At 48.3% G+C, this 21,898-nt stretch overlaps 1 protein-coding gene across 4 annotated transcripts in view; it reads left to right on the top strand.

Moving 5' to 3' along the window:
* Positions 1–21,898, top strand: part of ELMO1 (engulfment and cell motility 1) — a 468,564-nt gene that overhangs the window by 189,070 nt on the left and 257,596 nt on the right. For all 4 annotated transcript variants that reach the window (XM_053925918.2, XM_053925919.2, XM_053925917.2 and 1 more), the window contains 2 exons: positions 2,804–2,926; positions 4,296–4,427. In XM_053925918.2, the coding sequence (XP_053781893.1) occupies positions 2,804–2,926; positions 4,296–4,427 (255 nt within the window). The remainder of the gene's footprint in view (positions 1–2,803; positions 2,927–4,295; positions 4,428–21,898) is intronic.

A 21,898-nucleotide genomic window follows, 5' to 3' on the forward strand; every position in this document is an offset into this window, starting at 1 on the left:
GTGAGAACTGGAAAGCAGGAAACAGTGTGCTTTTGAAACTGGAATAAGCCAGCCTTTCCCGCAAGAACGGCCTCCTCTGGCTGGAGGGAGGGGTCTCCGTCACTCCCTGCTCTAGAGGGAAAGACTTTCTGGCAGGAAGGGTTGGGAATCTCTCCGTGGGGCAGGTTCAGTATCCTGACCGTGGCTTTAGCTTTGCTAAAATGTACATTTAAGGAAGTCGGGGGCTCCGTGACTTAAAACCTCTACCAGTTTGAGCTTATACTGTTTTTAGTGAGGGAGCTAGCTGGAAACGTATCAGACCCTGGGAGAAGTCCTGACGTCTTACCACCGTTTCCTGGGTCTGGTACAAATGAACGACAGAAAAGGCATCCATGGAAGCCACTCACCACTGCAATGCAAATGTGACCAGAAACTCGGTGGGAAAGAGGTTGTGAACCTTTGAAAATAAGTGAAGTACCAAGAATTCCTGGGACCTTCTCTGCTACTTGACTTTCAACTAAAGGCCAAAAGAAGCACGGGTGATTGATTCCAAATCCGAGTTTTGCAAACATGCACGCATTCCAGTACAGTGAGGCCATTAAAAATGAAAAACCGTATGAGGGCAAACAAAATGAATATTCTAGAACCCAAAGCCCATTGTAATAACCACAATTTGTCATCAGCTTTGATTTTAAACTTTCTGGCTGTTTAGGACAAAGAGAACCCATATGAGTGTAATTTTCTTTGTTTGACCAAAGAGGTACCCCACTTCTTGGGGGATGCCGTATTTTCCCCCTGGAATCTGAACTGGGTTTTGGTAGAGCATTGGAATAGATTCTAGGTCCAAGAATGGTTGGGTAGAAGTTGCAGAAGTTTTCCTAATATGGTTGTTTTTGATGCTGGCTCTCAATACAAGAGGGAGCAGTGATATGGAGGCAGTTCGGTGAAGGGATTTGTGCAGGGGCCGAGTGGGAGACGAAGGACTAGAGCTGTGGGGTGAAGGTCTCAGCCTGTTGACATTAGCTTGGTGCGGCGGCCAAGTTAGAATGCCCGAGATGGGCTGGGTGGAGTCACTGTAGCCTCCCTGTCTCAAGGATCAGTTTGCTTCACTGGGACTTCTATGAAACTTTGAGGCCAAAAGTTCAAGGTTGGCATTCTCTGGTAAGAACTTGCAATGCAGGCACTTTTGAGTTGCTACTAAAATAGATATCCATGTACACTCACACCCATATACTTTGTCTTTTTAAAAAAATTATAGGCCATGTTCATTATTTTGTATTGGTTTCAGGTGTCCAGCATAGTGGCTGGACAGTCATGTCTGTGACAAAGTGACCGCCCGATATTGCTAATACGCACCTGGCACTGTACATAGTTACTGCAAAGTTGTCGATTACATTCCATCTGCTGCACATCCTACATCCCCACGACTCCTCTGTTCCCACCTTTCTGTACTTTTCTCCCTTCACCATCGGCACCCCTCCTTCCAAGCCCCTCCTTCCAGCAACCATCAGTCTGTGCTCCGTCTCTGCGAGCGTTTCTCCTTTGTTCATTAGTTCGTTTTGTGTTTTAGGTTCCACACCTAAGTGACATCATATATATAGTGTTTGTCTCTGTCTGACTCACTTCACTCAGCACAATACCCACTGTAGCCCTCCATGCCATCCCGAAGCCACCTTCTTACACCATATACAGAAGAAACTCAGAATGGATTAAAGACTTACATGTCAACACCCATAAACTTTGGGTACTGAATGTATGCTATACATTAACAATCTGTTCTGGAGATTTAAGGATGAGTTTTGTTCCACCTCCCCACCCCATCCCATTGCCTAGTTTCCCACCCCCTCAGCCTCCATCATTTGGGTTCTGTGACTTCCTTCTAGTCCTCATTCTTCTCTCCCCACCATCTTTAATTGGCTGTTTGACATGGTGCTCACAGCCAAGGTGTGGACTTCAAGTACATGCCAGGTGGGGGGCACCTAGAGAAAGTTCCTTCAGACAGCAGGACATGGTTGGGTCTGGCATGTTCAACATAACTGACTTGAACAGTTTCCCCACATCGACCAGTCACACTGAAGGCACAAGTGTGGTCCTGCCGGAGGGGATGTACGGTAGATCCAGCCTTGGGGGGAGGGCGACAGAGGCCCACCTAGCTCGTCTCCTGCCATTCCTTGTATAGTGTGCCCTTTACGTTTCGTTTGGGCGGTAAGAGGTGAGTGAAGGAATGCCGTGCACTCACTCACCGCACTGTGGTGGCAGTAGTCAGCCTCCCTGTAGTTTCCACGGTGCAGGGACCACACCTCTGAGAGGAACTTTGCTTGTGTGTGTAGCTTGTGAAACGTGTCCCCATTTGGAAGCGGGGGCCCCTGCCAGAGACAGCTGTGGGGTGAGATGACGGCAGACGTGCTCACCGTGCAGTCAGTGCGTACGCCCTGTACCGCGTGCACGGTTGCGTCTGCCGCAGCAGTCCGCAGTTCCGCCAAGACCCTCTCGTCCCAGGCACGCCTGCTCTGGGTTCCTGGGGCTGAAGTCACCCAGGCATTTCCCGTGTCCTCCTTTGAAACTCCTCCGTGCACCCAGTAGGCCTTTTCCTGGTTTCTGGCCTAAAGATCTAGCAACCCTACTGGGCTCTTGGATATAAAGGAGCTCCTGGGTCCCCATGCATCCTTGCCTTTCTTCTGAAGCGTAGTCCCACCAACCTGCCTCTCTGGGCCTCCCAGTAAAGACTTCAGAGATTCTACTTGGCATAACGATGGGGGTTAACTTTTGTTTGCTTTTCCTTTTTTTTTTTTTTTAAATTTCCATTTGTGAACCATATCCCCAGCATGTCATCCGCGCTCAGCGGGCCATCAACAATGAGATGGCGCACCAGCTCTACGTGCTCCAGGTGCTCACCTTTAACCTGCTGGAGGACAGGATGATGACCAAGATGGACCCCCAGGACCAGGTGAGTGCTCACGAGACGGCAGTAAAGGCACGGGAAGGTGAGAATGTGTCATTAAAAGTCTTTTCTTGCATTGCTCTGAAACCAGGCAATGTTAGGTGATGATACTACTGATTTATTATCATCCTAGATTTAAAATTTAGGTGAATATGGGATCAGAAAATAAGATGAGCAGATTATTTCATCACACATCAAACACGTGTATTCTCTCTGTATTGGATAAGAAAGCTTGACATCCCACGGCCATTGACCTTGGCCCTCGGCCCAGTACCCTCCATGGTAATAGCTTTGGTCAAGGTCCCAGACAACAGTGACCAACTGGTAGCTGTGGGTGATCTGATTCTGCAGGTTGCGGAAGTGATTGCCACTCTCCGGGGGTCAGTCCAAAGGTGGGGGCCGCAGGTCATGCCTGATTTCTGGGCTCGCGCTGGTGTCGGCCAGCTGTTTGCTGCTGTAACTTTCTCTGGGTCTCTGCTTGTTGTGCACAGAAAGTTATGTCTCTGGCCAAAAGGCCTTGGGGACCTTGAGCGGTGAGGACAGAAGGAGAGATAACAGCTGGGAGGCCTGCTGTTGCACATTTTCAGCTGAAATAGCTCTGCAGCTTTGGAAAGGAAGACCCTCCTCACTGGCACGTGAGGGCCTGACGGATCGCAGACGGGCACTGCACATGTGACGTGTGTAACCGCCGTGGCGCTTCTGTCATGGCGCGAGGCCATGCGGCTGAGAGTGACAGAGAGGCTTGGAGAGGCCACCTCATGTGCCCCGGACTCCTGGGAAGGCCAAGTGCAGTCATCCCAGGGAGAGGAGACTGTCATCTTACCGCTCGTAGTGAAGGAAGGCAATGCATCTTAACGGGAACGGCCCTCTGTGTTTGGAAACCCTTCCTTGTATTTATTTAAAGTGTCTTTTTTATTATGGTAAAATATACGTAGACTCTACCATTTTAACCATGTGTAAGGGTTTGCTTCTGTGAAGGCATTTCTCAGTGGAGTTAGGGATCCCTCGTCATCTGAGTGCTGTTCACAAGCATTGTGTGCCTCTCACTGTGTTTATAGCAGTTATTAGCCCCAGGTTCTTGAACTTGGCTTTCTCCAATCCCAAGCCTGTCATCATATTTGGGGCTCCTTTAAGAACTCAGGAAAACTGACAGAAGTGTTCCAAATGACTTGGCCGCGAGGATAATTGTGGGACGAAGCCAGGGCTGACCAGGAGAGTGAGTGGCAGAGCCCAAACTCACAGCATTGGGTATCTTTTAACTGTTTTTTTTTTCTCCTGAATGCAGTAATTCATCTCCATCTGGGGAAACGGAGTCTATATAATGCTGTACAATGAAAGTAACTCTCCTCTCCTCTTTTCTCCCCAACGCCTGCAGGCCCAGAGGGACATCATATTTGAACTTCGAAGAATTGCTTTTGATGCAGAGTCTGAACCAAATGCCAGCAGCGGCAGCATGGAGAAGCGCAAGTCCATGTACACCCGGGATTATAAGAAACTTGGCTTCATTGTAAGTAAACCACGCCCGGTGACCTTACACTGCAGGGGGGCTGACCGCGGGGCTGACCTCGGCGCTGACCTCAGCCGCCTAACTGATGGCTCCGCCAAGCTTGTGGTCCGCTTGCGCCTCTCAGAGTCATTTTCACATTTTCCAGATGTTTAGCTGGTTTACACAGGATCACATGATAATCTCTTCTGGCTGCAGTGAAATGGAATAACTTGCACAAGTGTGACTAATACTGAGTTTGTTTATTCAGCTCTGATTAAGTGTAACCAAGAGTAGTTCGCCCGGGGGCATCTCGGCTTTATTCCGTCTACTTCACGGGATGCTTAAGATTCTGTTTTGAATGAAAGAGAGGAAGGATCGGATCCCCGGGTTAGAAAGTGGGTTCCTTTCACACACTGATTGCATATCAAAATCGAATTGAGAGTCTCCCAAAATTCAGGCATGATGAGATGTAGGCAACAGACATTTTCCTAAAAGCTTTGTCCTGCTACGAATGCTAAGGTGTCTCCAAGATTTTCTTCTTTTCAGGGTGCAAGTCGGAACACAGCTTGTCCTGAGTATGACTCTGTTTCGTCCGTGCCTTTACTGCCACCATATTTCTGTATGACCCAGGGCTGATTAAGCTCAAATTCTGCACATGTGAAACTGGGTTTCCATCTTAACCTCTATCATGTGACCAAAAAATGAGATTTGGTGTTTGGTGATTCTAAGTCACCAAACCTTATTTTATAATTGCAAGTACTGTTTCCTTGAACGGACACAACAGATATTAATGTTTATACACATTGATACCACACTTGATGTGTCATTTGGGAAAAGTTGTCATTCATGGGAAGTGTCTTTGAAAATGTTTCCACATCACTTAACATGTACTGGGTTCTTTTTTAAAGACTTTATTTATTTATTTTTAGGGAGGGAAAGTGGGAGAGAAAGAGAGGGAGAAAAACATCAATGTGTGGTTGCTTCTCCCGTGCTCCCCGGTGGGGACCTGGCCCACAACCCAGGCATGTGCCCTGACTGGGAATTGAACCAGTGACTCTTTGGTTCACAGGCTGGCACCCAATCCACTGAGCCACGCCAGCCAGGGCACATGTACTGCTTTTTATTGCTGAGGAGTTTTTCATTGTTTGGATGCACTGCGGTTTATTTAACCCAGCCCCTTCTCTGAGCGTTGCACTGCTTTGAAACGCTCCTCGCTGCCCATTTATGCTCGTCCACGATTACGATTTTAGGATACATTTATGCAACTGCTGTTTCTCCTGTATATATTTTTAGGGCTTTCCATATTAATAAATTGCTTTGAGTATTTTCCGTTTTAACCAGCAGTGGATCAGAGTGGTTATGTTTCTGAAACTCTCCAAAAATTTCTGTTACACGTAAAGAAAAACCTAACCCTCTGAGTGCTATTTTTATAGCGGCTGTCACAGCATGTCTTTCTTAGTAAGAATACTTTTCAAACATGGCCTTCAGCTCTGCGACCTCCTTTGCAGACATATTTATCATACCATCTTTATCCACCATATCCTATATTTTTACTATGACGTTCCATTTGGTCTTGTAGTCGAATCTGTTATTTTAAATTTTAGCCGACAGTTTTATGACTGATGGGCCAGGTGAGCATTTCCTGTGCCAGGTGTGTGTCGATGATGGAGCTGCGTGGGTGGCCCTGGCCCAGCTTTCACCCAGCTGTGTGTTGGCAGAGCCCGAGTTCAGAGGTTTAGCCCAGGAGAGGCAGGTGGGGCACACATGCTACCTCACCCCCTGTTCCTTCCAGGTTTCACTGTTGTGTGTTGAGCAGCAAGGTGTATCCAAGGACCAGGGAAGCTTCGCAGACTCACCTGGACTTTCTCACCCTTAAGTCCTGTTACCATAGCCAGGATGCGTGCCTTCCAAAGGCCCCCGATTGTTCTGAATGCCCTGGTGTGGTGTTTGCCTGGTTACTGCCATTTCCCCTTCCTCCTTCGGCCCTGGCCTGGATCTCCAGTGCGTTTAAACCATGTAGAAAATGCAGAAATCTAGCTCTTTACACCTCCTGCTTCCTAGGCCCAGAACCCCTCGTGTCTCTGCCCCGGGTCCTAGTGGTTTTCGTCGGGGCCATGTGTGTGAGGAAGAGGGACTCAGGTTAGTACAGGGTACAGGTCTCGGGGAAGGGGTTCATAACAGGGGTGGAGGTGGGAAGCGCCCCTTTTATTATCGCCAGAGTCTGCAGGAGGCCAAGCAAAGTGACGTTTCCCAGTGGAGGCAGGTCTAGGGGTCCTAACTGATCGGTGATGTCCCCTCTATTTAGTGTCGACCCGTCTTATTTAGTGCCCACGAAGCGTTCCGTTTCACGAGTACTTTATGAAGAACACTGCATGTTTTTAAAGACTGAATGTTAATTTGATGTACTTTTAAGGCCTTTGCCACTTCTGCGGCCTCAAAAAGTCATTTTAGGAAAACCAAAGACCTTGGACAGAGAATAATCCAACGAGAGGGTTGGGTTCCCTGATTTTTCCATGGGTCATTGTTCAGTTTCAATTTTAGGCCTTCCTCTGCCACTTCTCCCAGGCCACGTCTTCCAGGAAGAGAGCTGGGAAATTGGGAAAGATTGGTTAGGAATGATTTCTAATGCCAGCAGCTCTGACAAGCAGAGGTTTTCTCTGTAAAATCAGGGAGCAACCAGACCCAGACAAGCCGCAGGGAAGGGAACCGCGCGCTGCCTGCGCCCCCTAGAGGCCACCGTGCAAACACGGCGAGAGCTGCCGAGTCACCCAGGGTCAGGCCACCCATGCCCTGCCTGCACTTACGGACAGTCCTGGTGCAGACCTCACTCTGTGCTGTCGCCAGAGGAATGGTCTGCCTGTTCACTCTTTACCGAGCTCCTTCCGGTTAACTCCGTCAGGAGCAGTCTGGGGTTTGGATAATCTTTTGGCTCTTCTTGAAGGAAAGTTCAGTTTATAGGATGAAGATTGCTGTTTCTCATTCCACATCTCCCAGGTAGGCCCAGGAAGTGTCAAATGACAAGTTTTGGGAGTTGAGTGGGCTAGATTTTTTTTAATTCTCACAGGAGGCCATGTTTATTGATTTGAGCGAGCAAGAGAGAGAGAGGGGAAGAGAAACATTGATGGGAGAGAGGAAACACCAATTGGTTGCCTCCTGTACATGTCCCAACTGGGGATCGAACATACAACCTGGGTATGTGCCCTGATGGGAAATCGATCTTGTAGCTTTTTGGTGTACAGGCCAATGCTCCAACTACCTGAGCCACTTGGCCAGGGCTGTGGGGGCCTAGGTTTTAATTCTGTCTCTCCTACTTAGAAGCCATGGGGCAGCAGGCCTGAGATTTAACCTGTGTGGGTGTTAGTTTCTCACATGTGACACTGGGCAGGTAGGTTGTTGGGGGCCCTGCAAGACCATCTGTCAGCGATGGGCACAGCCCCTGCAGGGAGGGGGGGGACCCAGCAAATGGCATTTCCCTTCCTTGCTTTCAGAGCGCACATGCCATCAGCATCGTAGGCAGCTTCTACATTTTCTGAGCTAGAGGGGGCCGTCGCTCCAACAGGGCACGGAAGGCAGTTTGTGGAAGGGTCATAAAGCACAACACCTTGGAGAAGGCAGGTGGGCTTCATGTTCCTTGTTGGTACAGCATCCCCACAGAGAAGGTTTTTCTGATGACGTGATTCTAAAATCTCAACCTAAAGCGGCAGAACGGCTTGTGTGTTAGTCCCAGCACAGAAAAGCACCTGCTTTTATAACAGAGCTGCTTAATCTCCTAAGGTGTCTCAGTTAATGGCTCTCTAGTTTCAACATGGACCTGCTGTGGGCGGTCCCCTGGTGGGGGGAGGGGCTTACGGCTGTCTGGGATATTAGCACTATTTTTATTGGAACGCTAAGGAAGTGTGCATGTGTTCCTCAAGGTGATAGAAGGCGATTCTCACTTTCGGAATGAGTTTATTCTGAAAATAGGAAATGCCTGTATACAGACTATACCCTGTCAGTTACCACGATGAAGACCCGACGAGCTGTGTGTGTGACCGGAGTTCCAGTGGGAGTTACTTCTCTTGATGGTGAACGGACAGCTTTTCTATTTGTGCATCTTACCGTCGTCCAGTCTGTTGGACAAACATTGAAAAGGAGATGTCTGCTCAGGCAGACCTCAGAGATGCTGGGGGTTCGGTTCTACACCACTGAAATAGAGTGGACATGGCAATAAAGAGAGCCACATGAATTTTTTGGTTTCCCAGTGCTTGTTGAAGTTAAGTTTATGGCAAACTGTAGTGTATTAAGTGCGCAACAGCATTATGTCTAAAATATGTACATACGTGGAGTAAAAAAGTACTTTATTGCTCAAAAATGCTCACCATCCTCTGAGCCGTGAGCTGGTGGAGGGCCTCAGCTCGATGGTGGTGGTGGTGGTTGCTGAAGCCGGGGTGGGTGGCTGTGGCCAGTTCTTAAAAGTAGACAGAAATGAAGTTTGCCTCACCAATAGACGCTTCCTTGCATGAGCGATTTCTCTGTAGCACGTGATGCTGCTTGGAAGCATTTTACCCACAACAGAACTTCTTCCAGAATTGAAATCAGGCCTCTCAAACCCTGCTTGCTGCTGCTCTGTCATCTCAGTTTGTGTCATAGTCCACGTCCTTTGTTGTCGTTTCAATAGTCGTCACAGCATCGTCACCAGGAGTAGATCCCATCTCAGGAAACCACTCTCTTCGCTCCACCACAAGGGGCTGCTCTTCATGCGCACCGCTGTTACACCATGAGATCGCAGCGATTTGGTCTCGATCTCCCGCCACTTGTACCACATCTGCAGTTACTTTTTCCGCCGGAGTCTTGAACCCCTCAAAGTCATCCCTGAGGGTTGGAATCAAGTTCTTCCAGACTCCTCTTAATGTCAATATTTTGACCTCTTCCCCCGAGTCACAAATGTTCTTAATAGTATCTAGATGGCAAATCCTTTCCAGAAGGTTTTCAATTTACTCTTCCCAGATGCATCAAAGGAATCACTCTCTATGGTAGCTATGGTCGTAATAAATGTATTTCTTAAGTAAGAAGACTTAAAAGTGAAAATTACTCCTCGATCCCTGGGCTGCAGACCGGATGCTGTTTGGCAGGCATGAGAACAACATTAACCTCATTGTACGTCTGCACCAGAGCTCGTGGGGGACCAGGTGCGTCGTCATCGAGCAGTAACATTTTGAAGTGAATTTTTATTTCTGAGCAGCTGGTCTCAACAGTGAGTATATTCAATGACACAGTGAAATATTAAATTCAATATTTAATAAATATTGAATATTTATTAAAATAGTCAATAAACCATGTTCTAAACAGATGTGCAGTCATCCTGACTTAGTTTTTCTATTTATAGAATACGGGCAGAGTAGATTTAGCATAATTCTTTTTTTTTTTTCCTATCCTCACCCAAGGACATTTTTCCATTGCTTTTAGAGAGAGAGGAAGGAAGAAAGAGAAACACCTACATTTCCTGTAAGTGACAAGTGGCATGTGGGACGTTAGAGACTACCTGCCAGTCATTTGGCATTGCCCGGGATAGGCACTGGGGGATCATATAGTCCACCAAAGTACTGCACCCCTGAGATCTGGGGAAATTCCATTCTACAATGAAATTTCCATTCTAAAATCATTCTACATAGACAAGAACTCAGCCTGTAGTGGCCTTGGCTTATATTTCTGCATCATTCCTCACAGAACTTTCTCGTAAGGTTTTGCCTCTGAGAATGTGATTTGGTCCCTTGAAGTTCAAGAACAGCATTAGTAAGACTCTAGAATCTGCACGTGTGAATCGCAGAGTAAGTTATAACATTTACCTAATTTTTATGGCGCTCACCTCTCCCCAACCCCCTTCCTTGACAACTGGAAACCACAGAGGAAAGCAGATTTTTTTAAATAAAGGAAATCACTTCCCCCCATAAGAATGGTTTTAATAATTGGCATGGTATTCCTAACGAAGCACTTGGCTTCCAAATAGTTAAACTATGACCCATAAACAGGAGGTCATAAAAGCAAAAGAGTACCTGATATTTTTAAACTGTCACTTGCTGAAATTCTCTAAGTTCTAGCCACACAATCCAGGAGGTCCCAGTGTGGGCTGGGGTGTTCTTCTGGGAAACGGTGGCCCATCCTAGCCGGTCCACCCAGCCCCAGCCAGTCCCTTCCACGTGAGGGACCCTTGGGGGACACTTGGCGAAGGGATGACTAGTGACTGAGACCTCTGCATGGTTCAGTCCGGATGAACTCATGGGTCTGTTCCTTGGAACCCGATCTTCCCTTTTCTGCCTCGTCCTCACTGTGCTCTGGTCCAGTCTGCTCAGACACCCCTTCCCCCAGCCCCAGTCATTTCTAGGCTTGCTCCATCCCTGTGTAACTAGCAGAGAAATCCATTATGAGTGAAGCTGGAGCAGAATCAGCCACCAGAGGGCGCAAAACCACAGCCATGGACTTGGATTTGCGAGGGCGCTGAGCTCAGAGGCCCACCCCCGGGGACACCCAGGGACCTCACAGTTAGGCTGATCCGCCAGCAAAGTGTGAAGCTGCAGGAACAAGGCAGGGGTCTTGGAAACTCCGCAGGGGTCTCTGCAGCCCTCACCCTGCCCCACAGAGGCTCGGAGCACTCTGAAATGCGCAGTGGGCCTCCCCGTGGAGTGAGTGAGGTTTGCCTGCAGCTCTGGCCTGTGAGCTGCTACCTAGCACTCACATCTCCTGACTTGCTCCCGACGATTTTTCCTTACTCTGTCCCTGAAGTCGTTTACGGGGGCATGATCTATGCATCGAGCATTTTCTTCTGCCTTAGCATGGGAATGCAGGGAAGAAAGTGCTGGCACGGGGTGCGGGAGGGCGGAGCGGGCATCCGGATGAATGAGGACTAGAAACAATGACGAATTTGGGGGCGGTCACACAATGAGGTTCTGTGACAGCGGGAACAGCAAGGGAGGGGCCGGTGGGGGGGGTGTGCAGAGCAGGGAACCAGAGCTGTGGGCTGTGGAACAAAGCTGTCTGGGGGAGTCTGCGCCAGTTCTTGACCTATGTTTCCCACACAGGTAGAATCTTTTAGAGCCAAATTCAACTTTTTTTTCTTAAGTAGCCACTTCTGAGTCATGTGTTCAGAGGTGTTATGGAGACTTCTGTCTTGATGGTGGAGGGGGAGGGTTGAGCCTGTTGAACTTTTTTCCCCTTTTATTTCTGCCTTTTCTTTCCTCACAACAAATAGATAGTTGGGGGATTCTGGAGGGGGAGGCAGCCAAAGGAGGGGGCGTTGCCTCAGGCTACCGAGAGTTCCAGCGGAAACTTGCAGGCATTTGTTCTGTTCCCACCGTGATTGGCAGGCCAGCGCCAGGTCTTTCAGAAGACGCCTTGCACAGGGCGCTGCGTGCTGACAGGTGCAGGCTGGGCTCTCCGACGTCTTCCTGGGATGCTTTTGGTTCAGTGATTCAGGGCCCAGCATCCGTTCACTGTCTTCCTGTTTGGTTTTAAGTGCAGAGACCCTAAAGGGAAAGTTGGCTGAACCCAAGACCAGGTGGCAGGGTTTGTTTTCCATCGTGGACCCGAGCAGAGAAGTCACCCACCCAGACAGAGCTCCTGCATGGTGGGCTCTTCACATGGGTGTCTGTGCCCTCGTGGGGACACCTGTCTCAGGGCGGTGTCATCGCATTTCCTGGTGAGGCACACCAATGTCCAGAGGCACCACAGGGGATACCAGCAGACCTTTGCTTGCCCGCTATTGCTTTGCCCTCTGGCTGGGGTGGAGAAGGACCGTCAAAACTGCACAGTGTGGCTCCCAGGGGCATCCCCGTCACACGTTCTCCATCACACGCTCTCTGTCACTGTCAGAGGTCCAGAGTGGGCCCCATGTCCTGTCTCTTGCAGCCGTTTCCATCAGGGCAGTGACTTTGCATATGTGACATGCTATCTCCCGTCTCCCTACCCTGGGCGGGGGGATAGGTTGGGAGGGCCCGGAGCAGTCCTGAGAACGGGGTCACCTCATCCCAGAGTCAGCAGCCCACAGAGGTGCAGCATCTACCTGCCGTGGACACACCTGAAGACAATGACAAGCACACCCGCCCTTATTCCCCACAAGGGAGGTGTGGATAATTGTGCTTTAGAAATACTTTTATATTATTACAGGTGATACTCTAAAGGAGAACTTTCAAAAACCAACGATGACTCATTGGCATGACGGTATTTTAGCTTTGTTCTCCTCTTGTCTTTTCCACTATGATTAATTTTAAATCTAGGCCCAATTTCTCCAGGATAACCTATTGAAAACCGAATGAGGAGACAGGTGGTTCATTCACCTGCTGTGAGAGAGCTGAATTTATTTTTGGGGGACACTAGAGGGCGCTCCGAACAAAGGCATGTATGTCAGATACTATCTGGGCTGATGAGCTTGAGAAGGTGGTGTACTTAGTGGGGTAATTTTAAATAAGGTGCCCCAGCTAAAATCTTCTGCCTCCCATTTTCGGCTTAAAACCCACAAAACTCTGTCCCCATCAAGACATGGCTGTGGCAGAAGGAGGCAACTTATGAAACAGTTGTAGTCACTAACCTGTCAGTGTATTGCATGCACTCTCTTGGCGTTCTTGGGACCAAAGGGCACCGTCCAGCAGGTGCAAGGGTGACACCCAGGGGCTGCGGGCTTTGTAACGTGCCAACAAGTCCGGTTCATTTGAGACAAGCACTGGATGAGCACAGCCTCTGGGCCGGACTGCCTGGTGTCCCACGCCAGCTCCATTGCTGAGTGGCCTTGGACAGTTTACCTAGCCTTCCCTACCTCGGCATCTTCAGTCATAAGGTGGGTGTAGTCACAGAGCCTACCTGAGCTTGTCACGGACAGTAATGGGTTAATAGATGTCAGGCTCTCAGAAACCTGCCTGGCCCTGAGAACGTTTTCATAAATTCTGACTACTGCCATTTCCACTTGGACCTGATGGTTATAGTGGGTCTGGGGTCTGCATTGCGCCCCCTGAGTGACTGGGACACTGCATTGATGGTAACCAGCTGGGTCAGAGCTAATGCTGAGGGGCAACGTGTCCCCAAGTCCATGGATTCTAGGGAATTCTAAGGTGGTGGTTCTTTTCCCTCCACCTTTTCACTCCTCTGGAGCTGGCATGCAGGCCCATTGCTGAGGAGGTTCTCACGGGGCTGCCTGTTGTAGGCCTCTGTCCCCTGAGTGTTTTCCAAAGAGGGAGGGTTCAAAACCACAACAAAAAAATTAAGAAATTTTGCTATTGACCACAGGAAGCACTTTTCAATTGGGGGACTGCATCCAGGATAACCCCCCAGAGCACCTTGGCCTTGAACTTAGGCTGCACAGCACTGAACCTGAGCATCTGGGCAGTTCTGGGATACAGGTGTCATGATGGGTTGTTGAAAACCTCTAGCTCTTCCTTCTTTCCTTCTCTCAAGTGTTGAGAGAGAGAGAGAAGCTTCAGTTTGTTGTCCCACTAATTTATGCATTCAGTGGTTGATTCTTGTATGTGTCCTGATTGGGGGATTGAACCCATGAGCTTGGAGTATTGGGATGGCACTGTAACCACTGGGCTATGTGGCCAGGGCTGCCAGCACTTCTTCTTCACTTTGTTGTCACTGTCTGGCCTCTTGATTTGCCTCCCGTGCGATCATTATCGCAAAAGATCTGAGATCAGTGCTGACGTACCTGGGGCACGGGCAGAGGGTGAGGGAGCGCAGGTTCGGAGACCCCTGAGGCAGGCGCCGTCTCGCTGTCAATTAACCAGCTCCCCATGAGTGAGCATGCCTTCTATTTCTATTCTCCTTCCTGAGACTGCTTTCCTTTCCCCCTTTTCCCAAATGGTCACCATGTGGCCATGCATTGCATAGCTCTGGATTTGGTGTGAGGTGACCTCGGGAAGGGAGGTGTCAGCACGACATCCAGGCCTGTCCCCTGTCTGGGAGGAAGTAGTTGATGTGCCGGCGCTGGCTTGGTGGCGTGGGATTCTAATTCTGGACGTGGCATTTTGTATGTGTAGGAAGACTGTCAAACCTTCCCCATGGGAAGGGACAGGCACCGGTCTGAGAATAGCGTGGTTATGTAAGCGCTAGCCCGACGGAGGCATCCTGGCCTGCTTCCTGCGCCTCTTGCCTTGGAAGAGGGGAGACGGGAGCTGCAGGAGTTCTGCAAGAACCTGTGCCGGTTGCCCAACTTTTCAGTGAGAGCAGTCACACTCCTGAGATGTTCTGGAGACAACAGAGCTAAAAGGGGAAGGGGTGCTTATGAACCCTTCAGTTTTTAGTGTTCTTGCCCCTCCTCTTAAATTTTTTACAAAAATTATTCATTGATATTTAGAGAGAGAGGGAAGGGGAGAGAGAGAGAGAGAGAGAGAGATTCCTCCCGCCCGTGCACCCACTGCCCAGTTCTTGCATGTGCCCCAACCAGGGATCAAACCCACAACCTTGGTACATCGGGGCGACACTTCAACCAAGCGAGCCTCTGGCCTTAAATGTTTACCAAATGGATTGATTCACCTGTGGGAACATCTGGTTTTTAGGTTGCCCACTGAGGTTTCCCCTGGTTTTATTTCAGTGACAGAGCAGCCACCAGAGCCACCCCTACCAGCCGAAGCATGTTGGGGGCTTCTGAGGACCCGGGACAATGTCTCCTGTGCAGTATCTCAGCCCAACTCTACAAGGCACAGCTGCAGTACTTCTTCTTTTAGGGTTGAAGAAAAGGAGGCCTTTTGCCTTGAAGCAATTTAAAAAACTGCTCAGGGAATGGCCTGGTTTTGGAAGGACAAGGAGACACTTGCAGACTTAAGGCCCCTTCTCGAGCTGTTTGGGCAAAGGTGCAGACTAGGATGCAGGCGGGGCGGTGACCTAGACGGATGTAGCCGACCTGGGCATCTCTTTTCCTGGCTCCCAGACGCCTGACAGTGACGTGCAACATGGGGACACTCTCCACTCCTGTAGCATCCTGGGGGTTCAGTGACCCCCCAAAGTCTGTCTCACCAGGCCTTTTCCTTCTCAGGCTGATGGCACCGTGAAGGAAGTCCTCACACGAGCCGTCTGCTCACTTCTCTGCAAGGCAGCGGGACAGGCCCTTGGTGTGCTGGCTCTCAGGTGGACCAGAGCAGGAGCAAGGCCCCCATCCTGGTCTGGGGGCTGGAGGCCGAATAGAGCTGGCTTGTTCTTGTAAACAGCATTGCTTCTTGGGTTGGCCAAAAAGTCTGTTTAGTTTTTTTCTGTAAAACAAAAGACACATTTTTCACTTTCACCAATACCTTTATTGATTTGGATATTTTGAATATGTCAGCTATCTCCCGAATGGTAAAAAATTGATTGTTGTCAATTAACATCTTGATTTGATTGCTATCAATTTCAATTGGTCTACCCAACCATGGAGCATCAGCCAACAAGAAATCTCCAGCATGACACTTTGCAAACTACTCATGACACGTTCGCTCGGTCACGGCACCTTCTCCATACACGGCACATATCTTTTAGTTTCAGTTGCATTTTTAACTTTTGTGAAATAATAAAGCATAATACGCCAAAAATGTTGCATATTTTCTTCCATCTTCAATATGAAAATGGATACACAAAAATTCACCAATTTAGATTTTTTAATGCACATTGATATAATAGCTGTCACAATACAATCTAACAAAATTGTTTCAAGTGAAGTTAAAGACACTAAGCACTACTTGTGAGCCATCATTGGGAAAAAAACCAAATGAACTTTTGGCCAACCCAGTAGTTTTCTGGAGGCCTGGAAAGCCTTCCGCAGCTCAGGGCCAGCAGGGGGCAGCGCCAGCATGTGGCAGGGTGGCCTCCCAACTCTGCGCTGTCCCTCTATTGAAGGAAACAGGAAACCACTTGGTTAACCTCTGCCTGCTCGCTCCTTGTTTCCATTTGCATTTCTTTCATTTTTGTTTCTGCACTCCCTTTCCCGCCTCCTCTGCTTCCTCCTTCCTTGGAGCCTCTTGCCCTCAGAGATGCTTCCCCTGGACCACACTGGCCTTCACCTGTTTCGTGGCCAAAGCCGAGCAATGAAAGGCAAGGAAGCATGGGCTTTGATGACCGAGGTCCCGAAAGCCCATCCTTCTAACTCCACGGGGGTCCAGGAATTCCTGTGATGTTTTGCCGCCCCCATTGCTCACCATCCGGACATTCCCACTTTGATTTTGCTTCTCTCTACCATCCAGCCCTTTTACCCGTTTCTCTGGGATGTCACCCATGTCACGTTATCGGTCTCTGAAGGACTCTCCCATGTGTCCACTCCTGTCTCAGTAACATCGCTCTGCCTCCACTCAGTGCACTTGTCAGAAGAAATCACCTCCAAGCTAAAAGATTTCTGTGACAGTGCAGTCTGGGAGGCGCAGGGCGCGGGGCCTTGGCGGGAGCTGCCGCCCTTCGGGGGCTGGGCACAGTGACCCTTCCCGCCCGAGCCTTCGTGCCCACGTGCGCGCTCCTCCTTCCACGGGGTGAAGCCACGGGGAGGCCACCCGAGCCTCGTGAAGTCCTGGGCAGCGTGCCCGAGCTGTGCAAACACCGTACACGGATCGTTACTTGTCAGGTCGAATTCTTCAGATCCCGTGGAAAACTCCCTCCTCTGGACCCAGACACCTATCGCCCAGGCTTTGTCTGGGTTGGTTTTTTGAACTTTTGCCCTCATAAACTTTCTTCCTGCTTTTTCACAGTATTTCTCTCTGCTTGTCCACTTAAGTCATCTCAATTGTGGGAACTTTGGGGGGGAGGGGAAACGGTGAAGGAGCAAAGCCAGGCCTCAGGGAGTGGCAGGAAGGCCCCGTCGGCCCACCCGCCACAGGCCAGCACGGGCTCGGGTTAGCTTGTTTCCGTGGCTGCTTTTCCTGTGAACCCTGCTCCTGATACAGTTGGTGTCCTGTTCAGTGTCCTGTCATTCCACGCGTCATCAGTAAACCTCTACAAAAGTCATGTGTAGTGGCCGGGTGGCATTTCACTAAGTGATTGAACCATACTTTACTTAGGTATTCTGTGTATTTAAGGGTTTAAAAAGATGCATTACACAAAAAGATTCAGTGACCACATTGTACAAAACTGTCCCCATTTAGGGTTATTTCCGTAGCAGAGATTATCAGATTCTTGTGTCCAAACATTAGGATGTTTTTGAAACTCTCACTTATAGTTTATTTGTACTTTCTATTTTAAAATTCTTCCTGCTTTTCATGAATTAGGTTATTATTCATATTGTTTCCGACTACCTTAATTGAATTCTTGTGGGATTTTTAGAAAACTATTCTAATTCTGAGAGTGGGACGTACTTATTGCACAGAATTTGGAAACATAAATAACCCAAATGATTTAGATAAAAGTCAGTTATATCCCCCTTATACATGAAATGTTGTTATGATGCAGGTGCACAGCTTTTTAGAGATTTTCTAGTGATTTGTGATGAACTGAACATACTTAGAAGTCCCAACAAAAGCAGGTTGATTTGGGTGAGTGTTTGAATCTGGGTCTGCTGCATTTTATCCTATAGGAAGTGTGGTTTCCCAGGCTACGTTTTAGGGCTGTTGCCTTCTCTGAGCAATTCACAGGGACCTGGATCGGCGGTGTCTGCAGTTATAGTGCTAATGCTGGACTCACACCCCCTAGCTAACCAGAGAGAGGATCCCCAAACTCTGTCCCCCCATGTCTTTGACCTCTGAGCTGCACATACAAGGAGCAGACTCAGAGCCACCAACCTATAGACTTGCGGTCTGAACAGCAGCCCAGGCATCGTTTGCAGTTCAAGGCCAGACAGGAAAGTTACCTGGCAAAACAAAGGAAACACCGCTCATTGGAGAAGAGGAACAGAATCCAGACTCTCCACAACTTAATCCCCCATAATGTCTGCAGTACCCCCCCAATTCCCTAAGAGATGAAGAACGGAGACGAAGTCCATCAAATCCAGCTCCAGGATGAACCAGATGGTGGAAATAATGAGCACGGGGTTTAAAACAACCATGAAAACTATCCACAATGAAAAAGAGGCAAACTGTGTTTTTAATGAATGAAGTCTTAGCAGGAAAAATGAGAAGGTCTCAGCAGAGAAGTAAAAACAATAGGGAAGAAGGAATGGGATTTCTAGAAATGAAAAGTTCAATTTCTGAGATTCCCAGTACCAGAATCTTATGTAAATGTGTTTATTATTATTATTACATGTAAAAACAAAGGCAAGTCACTTTGCTCTTATTACACTTTTACTAATGGCGTAGAAGTTGATGAGGCAATTCTGTTCATCTTTTCATCTTCAAAACTTTATTCTCCTTTTTCTTGAGGGAAAAGAAAGTTCTGGAATGTAAGTATATAGCACAGTCCCTTGACATTCCTCTCTTCTGTGCTACTTCTATGCTCCGTGTACATCCTTACTGTCACTTTTCGTAGAGAAAAGTCCATTTAACTCTTCATTTATCTCTCCCCGATGGGCCCTGGACATAAGAGGTCAGCTTCTTGGTCTGTCTTACCTCTTTCCCTGATAGGAGTTGTACGGATGTGTACTAAGTGAATGAATAAAGCTTTTGGGTCCCTCAGTCCCTACTGTTACCCCCAGCCTTTCTCTTGGAATTTTCATGCCTTTGTTGCAGTTGCGTTAGGGTTATGTGTAAGAAATTACATTAATTTCTGAAGCAAGATTTTTTTTACTGAGGACAGTGGCAGAATGTTGGCCATTTTCTTCATAATCAGGCTTTATTTTTGTACATGTGTAATGACAATAAAAATGAGAGTGAGTATCATTATAAATAGACCTGTCCATCCTCCCCCAAGCTGGCCCCCTCGCCCTGTGTTGGGACCGTAGGTCACATCCACAATATCAATTCCTGTATTAGTCCTTCTGGGCTGTTTTTATGATGTCCTTTTCTAAAATATCCCCCTTTTAAATGGTGCTATAAAAGTGTGCCTACGCATGGGTCACTGTTCCCACACACACCGTGGTCATTGTATTCCAACTCTAGTATCCGTGTGTTAGCCCCTTTGACCTTTTTGTGGAGATATGAAGGGGAAGAAAGTAGCAGAAAGATGAGCCCTCTTTATGGCCCACCAACCCCAGGGGAGAAAGAACTAGAAATTTGTTGGTCTACTTATCACATGCCAGGGCCTCTCCTGGGGCTTTGACAGGCTCTCCTCGTTGATTCTTCACAAGGAGCTCATGAAGTTGATGTTTTACCCTCATTTGGTGTCTGAAAATCCCGAGGCTGACCACAGCCACAACACCAGGACGCAGTGGCCGTTCTGTCTCGTGCCCAAGCTGCTGTCGTTCAGCACGAGGCCACGCGGCACCTCTGTGGCGTGAAGGGTTTTGAGAACCCAGGACTGCAGAGGAGGAAGGGGTGCAGGAGCGAAAGGGGTTCCGCTGCCTGGGGAATGATTTTTAACCTTTCACGGCCACCCAAGCACATGGCGGGCCTCCTGTTATGTCTACCCCTCCCGTGGCCTGAGAGCTGCCTCCTTTCTCTCCCTCTCCGGGCACATTGGAGTGTAAGCGACTAGCTATGGGATTGTTATAGTAATGTACCCTCTAGTATTTGCCAGAGAATAAAACCCACCCAGTGCGTGAGATGCATGGCCAATGTCAATGGCCGAGAGGGTGGCAAACTCCTTACTGGGCTGTGCCGATCGCCCCACCTGCCACCAGGGGACAGCATCTCCCCATAGTTTCCTACTTACTGGCCAGCTGGCAAATGGGCCCTAGAGTCCTCCAAGCTCAGCCCCAAACCCTGTAAATCTTCACCTCTTATCTCCCAAGCCTGAGGACCCCATATTCACCGGACACAGTGAATGCAAACCAGGTTTCAGTGGCCCTTTTTAGGAGGGCAGCGAGGGAGGAAGTTCATGTTGCATGTTGGCTTACACATTAAAATCCTCAGTACTTCACGTGAAAGGATGTGTGCTGTGTATTTGGAGTTCTTTCTGCTACTAGAGTGCCCATTCCCTTTGCCAGCCCTGCAGTGCTCAGCCTACGTCTCAACCGTGAATTAAACCTTGTTTTCCTAAAGAAACAAGGGCAGTGACTGGAAAGCGCTTTAGGGAAGGCCCGCTGTCCATAGTGCTGACTTCCGTCTGCTGACCTGCGTTCACGCTCTAGTATAGGCACTTCTTAGCTGTGTGACCTTGGACAAATTACTTAACCTCTCTGAATGTCACGTACTCCTCTGTAACCTGAGGATTAAAATACATTTCTGCTTTCTTTTATGCAACAAATACTTGTGAGACTTTTGGGTTTTTACAGGTGGAACATGGTATTATGCTCTGGATACAATGATCTTAATACATATACCTCCTAGTTCAATGTCATATAAGTTGGTCTCTTGTTTCTGTAACTAAGTTTTCACTTCTGTGAAAAGCCCTGTCTGATGGCTGGGAGAGTCAAAGGTGATAAAATCGAGGACTACAGAATCGAGGTTATTTAAGCTGTGAAGAGTGACTCAGGAGCCACCCACCAACCCCAAGGGGGCGAGGTGGGCATCCTGGCTCTCAGCAGCTGAGCCGGGCTGTGGGAGGAGGAGGGGATGTGGGGAGGCTCTGAGACGGAGTTCAGGGGACCAGGAACTGGCCCTTGTTCAGGCCAGCCCTCTGCGCCTCGCCCCCGCCCCATGGGCAGGTACTTGGGCATCTGACAGTTTGTATCTGCCACTTATTCCCACGTTGCAACTGGGCAACTGGGCCCTTGGAGTTATGGGTCCTGAGGACTGCCCGGGATTCTTACTATTATTTTTATTGATACAAAGTGCACAGAACATAAAATTAACCATTTTAAAGTAAATAATTCATTTCGTACATTCACAAAGTGGGACAACCACTCCCTCTCTAGTTCCAAACATCACTGTATTTTTTTAAACTTTATTTTAATAGAATTTTGAAATTAAGGAAGAGTTACAAGAACAGTTCAAGGAACTCCTGTATAACCTACTCAGCCAGATACGCTTCATAACCGTTTACCTTTTTACCCACTGGCTCACTGCTGCGCCCTCCCTTCGTATGTATCATACGTTATGTGTAATGTACACTATACTGCTATATAACATGTACACAAAATGTGTGTAATACCGGTGTGGAGACACGAAGCCTCTTTCACCCTAGATACTTTAGTATGTATGCATTTCCTAATAAGGGTATAGTACAAGTGCCAAAACCTGAAAATTTAACATTGATAAATTCTTTTTTCTAACCCACTGTCCTTATTTGAATTTCATAAAATGTCCTTTATACCCTTTTCCACCAGTTTCAGTCCACAATCGTGCGTTTCACTGAGTTTCTTTCCTTTCTTTCCCTCTTAATCTGGAGCAGTTTTCTCTCTGATCCTTGACCTTGATATTTTTTGAAGAGTACAGGCCAGTACGTTTTCTCTCAGTTTGAAATGGCTGGTTCTCATGATAAGATTCAAGTTCTCATTATGTTTGATACTGTCCTCCATGGAAAAATGACTCCTGGTTTCCAAATGCCAGACTCAGGAATGTTGTTGATCTTTCTGCCCCAGCAGTGGCCCGTGGGTGGCGTTTTCT

This window comes from Desmodus rotundus, chromosome 6 (genome assembly GCF_022682495.2).
Source record: "Desmodus rotundus isolate HL8 chromosome 6, HLdesRot8A.1, whole genome shotgun sequence".
Taxonomy (NCBI): Eukaryota; Metazoa; Chordata; class Mammalia; order Chiroptera; family Phyllostomidae; genus Desmodus; species Desmodus rotundus.